Source organism: Schistocerca gregaria, chromosome 7 (genome assembly GCF_023897955.1).
Source record: "Schistocerca gregaria isolate iqSchGreg1 chromosome 7, iqSchGreg1.2, whole genome shotgun sequence".
NCBI classification, from domain to species: Eukaryota; Metazoa; Arthropoda; class Insecta; order Orthoptera; family Acrididae; genus Schistocerca; species Schistocerca gregaria.
The window spans coordinates 29,004,597-29,014,567 of NC_064926.1; the positions used below are offsets into that span (position 1 = coordinate 29,004,597).

Genomic DNA, 9,971 nt, shown 5'->3' on the forward strand with positions numbered 1-9,971 from the left:
GTGATTTCAGTGTTTACCATGGCTGCAAACATGTAACTTTATTTAACCTTTATCTGATGACATGCCGATCTTGTCACACTACCGCTGATGTGCGCTCTCTCAGACCACTGCATTGTTTTTGTCGTACAGGAAACAATTCGATGTTTTTATATATATATATATATATATATATATATATATATATATATATATATATATATATTAAAAATAAAGATTCCAAGACTTACCAAGCGGGAAAGCGCCGGCAGACAGGCACATGAACAAAACACACAAACACACACACAGAATTACAAGCTTTCGCAACTGGCAGTTGCTTCGTCAGGAAGGAAGGAAGGAGAGGGAAAAATGAAAGGGTGTGGGTTTTAAGGGAGAGGGTAAGGAGTCATTCCAATCCCAGGAGCGGAAAGACTTCCCTTAGGGGAAAAAAAGGACAGGTGTACACTCGCACACACACACACACACACACATATCCATCCGCACATACACAGACACAAGCAGATAATATGTCTGCTTGTGTCTGTGTATGTGCGGATGGATATGTGTGTGTGTGTGTGTGTGCGAGTGTACACCTGTCCTTTTTTTCCCCTAAGGGAAGTCTTTCCGCTCCCGGGATTGGAATGACTCCTTACCCTCTCCCTTAAAACCCACATCCTTTCATTTTTCCCTCTCCTTCCCTCTTTCCTGACGAAGCAACTGCCAGTTGCGAAAGCTCGTAATTCTGTGTGTGTGTTTGTGTGTTTTGTTCATGTGCCTGTCTGCCGGCGCTTTCCCGCTTGGTAAGTCTTGGAATCTTTGTTTTTAATATATTTTTCCCATGTGGAAGTTTCTTTCTGTTTTATTTACATCGTCATATATATATATATATATATAAAAATTGCTGTAGCACAACATTAGCTGCAATTTTTACATGCAAATGTTGCACATTGTAGACAAATAGCCTTTTTGTACGAGTTACATGAATAACCCATTTTTCTCTTTAGTTTTGAAGGGCAGCTGTAACAGGTTCGTCTATTTATACCTCCTTCTTCAGAGTCTGGTGCTTGTTCTTCCGTTGCATCGGGTCCAAGAACTCTGATGATGGTCGTTCTTAATTCCCATGACCACTTGCTATTCACAGCGCGTCATTTCATTTGAGGCAATGCTAAAGCTTGTGCTAATGTTTTCAGAAAAACTCTATCTATTGGCTTGGTGGTAAATTGTGTGTTGTAGATCACATATGCATTTACCCCACTCAGATTGAAAATTCTGTAAAAAATTGCCGTCAGCCATTGTCTTGTCCTTCGGCTCGTCGAGTAGATTTCGCATTTCTTGTCGAGCTCATACACACCTCTCCCTGTGGAACTGTAATAGGCAATAATTTCAGGTTTGTCTGTATGCCTATCGGTTTCATTAGAATGGTGCATTGATGAAACTAACAGCACTTATTTATTTTTTTTAGGCACATATGAACATAACGCAGACCCTTCTTCACGGTTTTTGTTTGGAAGATATTCATTAGGTAATTTTTTTTCCCCCCGTGGTTCCAACATACGGAAGGTCCTTATTTATCAAATAATTGACCAACTCAATAGATGAAAACCAATTGTCAGCAGTAACATTGCGATGTGACCCATAAATTAGCTTACATAAGTGGATAACAGATTGAGTTGGTACCAAAAATTATTCTTCTTCAGACCTATCCATTGTAGAAGTAGCTCGTTTTGCTGTCACACATACTCATAGTTTTGATGGTGTATTTGGCAGTTTTTGTGGCATGTACTGAACAAAATAAGAACAGCCTCAGAAAGGCACCAACATTTCATCCCCAGTGACACTTTCTCCTAAATTGTACAAGCTTTGGGAAGTGGAAACAATTTTTTCAAATATGAACAATACAGCTGCAAGCTTATCACTCAACAATCTTTCACTCCTGTCTGTTGCATCGTCGAATTGTAAACAGTGCAGTAGTACAAGAAATCTATTTTTGCTCATAATATACCTGAAAATTTTATGGCCACAACCATCAGATGCGAAAATTTAGTCAGAATTTTCATGATTTGATTTGAAAACTGCCGAATAGAATAATATACCAAACAATGCTCTCAATTCTATAGAGTCTAATTCACCGAGTTCAGGCCGATTTTCACATAAGAATTTATTTTTATAAGCAGCTAGTTTTTCATTCGTCCATTTCAAAATTTCATTCATCATTTCAGTATCTACCAACTTGCACCAAATGGAAAGAGGATCATGCTTTTCATTTTTAGGCAACTTGCAAGAGGGTGATTTTACAATAATATTGTGTGCAGGAGTTCTAACTGCTCTGTTTGGTGGATTTTTCGACCACTTGTACCAGTTATTGCCATAAAAACTACTTTAAATTCTTTGGACGGGATTTAGGTCTTCCTCTTCCTTTTCTGAAACAAACATTTCTGTATCATTGTCAGAGACTATTTCTTCGTTCTCAGAGTTGTCTGGGGTCTGTCCCACAACACTGAAGTCCGAATCTTCGGTTTCCTCTAACCAATGTTGCACAGTTGTTTCAAAATGTTCATTAGTAACACATATGTGTTGCTGTTGGTTCTTTTTTGACCTTTTACTGCCAGACGGACCGGCTATGTCAATTTATTTCTGTGTACAATACCTATAAAGAAGAATGACAAAGTAACCCCTTTGTTGTAAATAATTACACTAACGCTGACGTGCGGTCTGACAGACCTCTGTCAACATTTAATTAGTTCTAACCCACCTGTCTAGTGGAAAAACTGTTTCACTCACAGTTACATGAGTCGTCTTGCACTTCTCAGAAGCTACTGAAACGGCAGCTTGATAGGGAAAGTATTTAAATCATGTATTGGAAAATACGCGCAGTCTCACAGACAGCACGTCAGCGGTTAAAGGTTAATCAAGGTTATAATTAAAGCTTTCTGACTACCTCTCATACTTTTCTGATCATAATGCCAATGGAAAAGCAATGTTGATGTACTCAACACACAATAGTAATTGCAATAAGAGATCTGACACATATAGGACATTTTATTGTATGACTGAGATATCTGTATTTTTATTAGTCTTACAGTTTTTATACTGAAAAATTATGTTTGGTTCAAAACTGTCTACATGGTCTTTTAGTGCTACTTGTTTTATAATAAATTACTTTCAGTTAATATGTGAAATATTAATTGTTTAATGACATCAGTCACATTTTCGTGACTATTTAATGATGATATCTAAAATCAGAGTATAACTGTGATACAGAGGTGAGCTGACAACCTAGTAATGGAACGCAATGCTGAGCACAGTGTACTCAAGTGCAATGGTTGCTTCACAGCTTGTGTCATCTGTTACATCCCTCCCCCTCTCTTCCATACTATCTTCTCTGAATTAAGTAGAGGGAAATCATCTATACATTTCATACTTTGATCCCATTTCCCATTGGCCTCCACTAGGCCATGACCCACACTCACCTGCACTCTTTTTTTCACAGTCTCACTTCACTTATCCTCCTCTTCTCAGTCATTGTCTTCCTCCGTTCTGCTGCCCTATTCCAACCCAGTCCTCAAGTGCACACACAAATGTCAGTGTGAGCTCACCAACACCACATTCCTGTCCTTTTCCTAACTGCCTCTCTCTAACAGCCCTCAGCCAATCTCCCCTCCACATTTCCCACCACTCTCATGTCTTTTTCTCTTCACTTTTGCTCCTTCCATTACAAGTTGTAATTCGATCATTTATTACTTCACAGTGGTGGCAGCCAATGACTTAAAGTGGCCCACAGTAACGGGAATGTTCCGGCCATTTGTGGAAGTTAATCTCATTGGACCTCATTTAGCTGATAAAAAACGAAAGCATGCAACCAAATCTAAATCAAACAACTGGTCTCCAAAGTACAATGAAACTTTTCATTTGTAAGTATTACACTTTGAAATTGACATTTTTCATAATTTTGTTCATTTGTTTCAGTTCGTTGTTGAACACATTTTTTTTTTTTTTTTTTTTACAGCATTATTGGAAATGAAGAGCAGCTGGATTACTTTGAACTTCACATATGCATCAAAGACTACTGTTTTGCTCGGGAAGATCGTTTAGTTGGTGTAGCTGTAATGCAGCTCAAAGACATTGTGGAGCAGGGTTCATGTGCATGTTGGCTCTCACTGGGGAAAAGGATACAGATGGATGAAACAGGTTGGACAATTTTGAGAATATTATCTCAGCGAACAAATGATGAAGTAGCAAAAGAATTTGTCAAACTGAAGTCTGATGTCCGGACGGAAAATCCTTTACCGAACCCAACGTGAGAGTCCTGTGATTGATAGGTTAGTGAATGGAAATGACTCTTCCACCGTCCGGCAATATTTGCCACAAAAAAGCAGAAGAAATGTGAAGTGAAATGTGTGTGCAGTGAAGTTTGTTAGGTAACTATGGCTTTAAGTGAGCTGGTACAAATTACCATTGATCACAAAAATAAATAAATAGATAAAAAATAAATAAAGAGACAGTATAAAGATTTGGAAAAACCAACACCATTCCATGTGATTGCTAATCGAAAGGAGGAAACTGCAATAGCAGAAGTTTTTACAAAAGGAATCGCACATAATATAATTACAGAAATGAAGGAAATGAAACAGCTTTTGTATTTCATTTACAAATTATCTTTTAAAGAAAAAAGTAATAAAATTTATCCCAAAAAATGCTTGTTTCGCTGGCTCAAGCAACATACAAGACCATATTCTGAATTTCTGTAATCACAGGAACAGTCAAAAGTTTTCAGCAATACACATATGTGCTATTGTTAAATGTTTGGCGATGTACATGGCTTGAAAAGACTTTATTCAGTGAATGGAAATTGTGACCAAGTGATGTTAATGTGCTTCAAAGACACACTGTCTCATTCACCCATGTGCTCTCCTCACATTTTCATAACTAGACCAATGGTTACAATGTATACATAGACTCCAAAGGCAAGATGTGCTTTTTTGAAAAACTTTTGCATCTTGTCTTGAATGAAACTGCATTTTATTATTCTAAATGCTCCAACAAAGCACCAATAATGTGCCCCCTCATTAAGTTCCATGTGAGACATTGTTAAAATATTTCATGTTCTCTTTGCTTCAGAACACTGGTATCCAACTATTTCACTGTGATATTTTTGAGGCTACCTGCCTTCCAGCCTCTTTGACAGGTCATATCGACCGCTTAAGATCTCTATTTCTCTCTTTATCTTCCATAACACAGTAATAGCTTTTTAAAGAAAAATGTATGCTCATGTGCATATGCATGTACATAAAAATTAGATCACTGATAAAAACTCAGTCACAAATGATTTACGTATTCTGTTATCCTCATCAGAAATTATAAAGCAGCGGTCATGAATCACTTTATTTTTGTTACAGTGATGTTACTGAGTATGATTCAATTGTTCACTGACTATGAATGCTTGTAAATAAAATCTCAGCCTTGAGCAGTATAAGGAAGATGTTCATTTTCTGTTTGGTTGTATTGATAAAAAGCAACATAATATCATTACTAATAACACAATGAAGTTATAATTCTACAATTACATAGAAGTGATATATGGGATGCAGCTTTGAAGAGAAATTTTTGTTGTAAGTTCTCTGCAATAAAAAGGCTGATGAGAATGACATGTTTATGTAATCAGACTTTGATCTTTCAGTTAAAATAATTTTCATTTGTTGTATCATCAATTGCATAATCTCCTTAACATAAATACTTGTGCCTACACAGTGTATGTGAACAAGAAACTAAAACAAAATTCTGCTGCATTGTTTGTTATAACTATATACAAAAATGTTGTCTGGGTGGTAGTGAAACATCAGTTGAAAACATCCCATAATAATGTTTATTGCATTGTTTCCTACCTTTGTCATGCTTTGTTACTGCCATATAGATTACTGAAGGTGTTGTAGCAGTTTGTAAGCACATTGAATCTTGAAGATAACTATTTTTATATGTCACATTTTCAGACTCTGAAGAAAGTAATGAATTTTTCGGTCTACATGACTATCTCAGTTCATGTGCACAAAATACTTTTTTGTAAGTTCAGTTTATTTCATAAGAGAAATATTATTAAATAATTTCATAGAGTATGTGCATATTTTGCTAGTATTATGGATTATACACAGATTTCCTGTGGTTTTGTCTGCATTACATCTGTGTTCCATTTACAGTTATAAAGTGGGTTCATGAATTACCTTTGTAAGGAGATGCAGTTTTGCCTACAGGGCAACAGCTTATAATTGTGAAACATGTTGAAATATGTTTGCATCAAGTACAGCAAACCATTAAAGCTTTTTGAAAGAGAAACATATGTAATGCACTAAGACCTTCCCATTTACAAGATTAATTGTCGTGTGCTTAGTTTTAGTTTCTAGTTCACAAAAATATTCAGTCAGATAATTTGGTACTTATGATTGTTAAAAGAAATAGATTTGATAGGAAGATGCTAGATGCCTCTGATGGGAACACTTGAAGGATGCAGGTAGTCAGACATCTTTAACAAATTTTACACGTATTATTTGCCATTCATGCCAGTAGGTTATCTTTATTTAAATATAATTGCCTGGTCACTCGAAGTCGTCATTGTTCCTTCGAGTCCTGCTGCTAACCTGTTAATCTTGTTTCCACTTTGGTACCACAAATACATTTCAGTTTTTCTCCTGAGGCATACACTACATAGAATTCTAGACTACTTTTTGTAATCATGCTATGAGTAAAGTTTGTGTTAAATACTTGCTTACAAGTACAAAATGGGGCCAAAAAGCAAAGTATACTTATCTTTTATTCAGACAGCAAATAATGTGTGCAGAGATATTTGAATGACACATTTTAAGTACAAAATCTTTGTATTGCTATCAGATTGTATCAGCTGATATAAATTAATCACATAGTTACAGAAAATCATGTTTTTACTCTGAATGTGATACATAGGTATCTGTTATACCTTTGCAAGCCCAATAGTTTTTTTCTTTCTTTCTTTCTTTCTTTCCTTTTTTTTAATTGTACCCTGTGCTTTCTTACATGGATTCAGATGACCTGCAGAGAAATTAGAGAAATCGGTTAATACTAGTGATAAAGAAACAGAATTATGGAAAATTTTGATAGTACACACCGGTGTACATCAACAGACCATATTGTTTAATTTAATTTCCCAATAACCCATATTGTTTTAGTGAACTCTCCCATATACGTTTTTCTCATGTCTTTATTTTTGCAATTTAAATGGAATTAAATTTACACATAATTGATACCCGATATAATTCAATTTACAGTGGTAATATTGAAACAGAAATATTTTCTGAAGAATAGAACTTCATTCAAAATCAGCTAAAGTAATTAATTTAATAAAACAGTAACATAAGTAAACCTCAAATTTAAACTTATGTTGAAAAGCACAAATATGAATGAAAATTCTGTTTTGTGGCTATTTGAATGAGCACATAGTCTGGAATGGAAATGCAGCCATTTGAGTGGAAACAGTTTCATAAATTAATTTTGCATGTGTTACAAATATGAACTTTCAGTTTCAGGTTCATTTCATATTTTCAAATTCTCTGAACTACAGTACACTAGAAATAAAACATCAAATTTATATTCATTATTGTGATTTCTTACAAATGAAACATTTTTGTACTCCGAAACACATTGTAACGAAAATATTAGTGTGTTAAGTAAAATATATTCACTAAGAAGTCAGACTTGTTACCTGCAACAGAAAAAAATCATAAAGATTAAAAAGGATTACAGCATGCCCTTTGTAGTGATGTTATCAGTTCCTAACTACATCAATGGTCATTTAAATAAGTTTAAATGTCATCACAAATAAATGAATCAGAAACACAGACATATGATAGAAAGTGTATTCCATACATAAATATATTACTTGGCTTTAAGGTACTGGCAGTTCTTTTTCTGAGTCACTGAGCAATATATTTCTGTAACTATATGGGACTTACCTTTTCAGGAAAAATTAATTAAATCACACTTCTTCTAAAATTATTATACTAACCTGCATCATCTTTCATTAAATTCTTATAAATTATGGTTCCTGTCAAGTATCTTAGCTTGTTCCTTTCAAATTATATCTAATTCTTATAGTATTACTCTTTTCAAACAGTTCTTTTTTATTTTTAGTGTCTATAATATAATGTTTTGATATAAATTGCAGTACATTAAGTATTTTAAATGAACCAAAAATGAAACTGTTACACTTACTGACAATACAGTATTTACTATTGTCTGCATGACATTTCAAAAGATGTTAACATAGATTTCAAATTCTACCAGTAGGCATAATTATAATCAAAAGGCAGAAACTGCAATATTTGAGAATGTTTGAAGTTTATTTTGAATTGCAATCTGCCTGTGCTGTTCTTTTGTATTTTTGTCATATCTCTAGTCATAATATAAACTATATGAAAATCATGTCCCAATGCTATTGTTCTTTGTTATAAACAAGAGGACAGATAACAAAAATGTTGTTAAAAGTACATTTTTCTATATGAATGTGTAAACACTAAATTAATTTTAGTGTAGCAAGTAACTAAAAATTCCAGCTACGTAAGAAACATTTTTGAATGAGCATGTAATTATTACTGTATTGTATAAACTATGATAAATATAATTCTCCTGTTCTTCCATTATAATTGAAAAGTGCTCCATTGGTGTGATGACATGTTGATATTTCAACTTCCTGTAGCCACACTTTGTTGGAAAAATATGTTTGAGATTTTTTTCTGAATAGAAGTCTTTGTGGTATTTTCTAACTGATAAAGTGGATTTTACTTTTACTGCATAATTAAGTGCATGTTGCAGGCCATAAGCACCATGTGGAAGCTTTATTCAGAAAAAAGTGTTTATAGTCACAGAACAAAGTAAACTGACATTTGAGTAACAAAGAATGATGCTATTCATGAAATATGACACTGAATAAATAGAAGTCATACTTGTAAGAAAGCTCATTATGCATACACGGTAGCATCTGATAGCAATGCTAGTGATTTTTAAAAAGATAAAATTTAGTCCAACAAATTCACCCACTTCTTTTCTCCTATATTTTGCTATGTAAGAAAGAGCAATCAAGGAGTAAAAAGATTTCAAATTTAATTTCAATGCACCAGTTTGTTTCATTTTTATGTGTGATTGAGGTATAAGTTTCTCCTGGTTAAAAATAAGTCTCACTACAGCTGTCAACTGTCAAGATGGACATAGATTCATAAATGTTTTCTGTGACTCACTGTCTTATGTAGTACACACGTTGGTGGCCATACAGACATGAAAGGCAATTAACTACATTTTATTTTACAGAAAATTTCATAATCAAGGAAACTCTGTAAATATTGAAGCATGAAAGTAATTTTAATGTTTACATGCTAACCAAGAGCATTTATGATATGAATAACAAGGCCAATAGTCCAGCTAAATTGGTTACGGAGATGTGCTTGCTCAATTCTTAATTCTCCATTCCTAAGGCTAAAGAGATATCTGTGTAACTGCTTTTATTGTAATGGTATACACTTTTTTCTGTCACAAGAGGGGACACCATTGCATCTGTAGTATGTGTAACTCAGTTAGACAAAAATGCGTGCACATGTAAATTTATGAAGTAAAATCAGCTTCATCGGTTCCATATGTTCTGCCTTGTCCCCCTGCCCCCACAGAGGCTAACAGCCAACTTTAAACTAGAGAAATTATTATGTTGTTGCAAAATTATGTCGTATACGAAATTTTTCATGTTTATATAATGGAATGCAGGATGTTATATCAGCATGCCCTCATTTTGGACTGTAACATATCTGGATTGGGTGCTGTTTTAGGTCTGTAATTGTTAGCGAGAACATATTAAATGCAGTTATACAAGATGATAATTTCAAGTTTTGACACCCTGCCAAAGAATTGCAAATTGTTGTTATTTTTTTACTCTATAGCAAGCATTTTCTTTTTTGTAACATTTTTGTTAGAATGTTTTTCAAATG

General features: G+C 34.2%; 1 protein-coding gene across 1 annotated transcript in view; it reads left to right on the plus strand.

Annotated features, from left to right (window-relative positions):
- LOC126281764 (protein unc-13 homolog C-like) overlaps positions 1-9,068 on the plus strand; it is a 1,053,980-nt gene extending 1,044,912 nt beyond the window's left edge. The window contains exons 31-32 of the mRNA XM_049980962.1: positions 3,725-3,887; positions 3,983-9,068. Of these exons, the coding sequence (XP_049836919.1) occupies positions 3,725-3,887; positions 3,983-4,277 (458 nt within the window). The 3' untranslated portion in view covers positions 4,278-9,068. The remainder of the gene's footprint in view (positions 1-3,724; positions 3,888-3,982) is intronic.
- Positions 9,069-9,971: the final 903 nt, after the last annotated feature.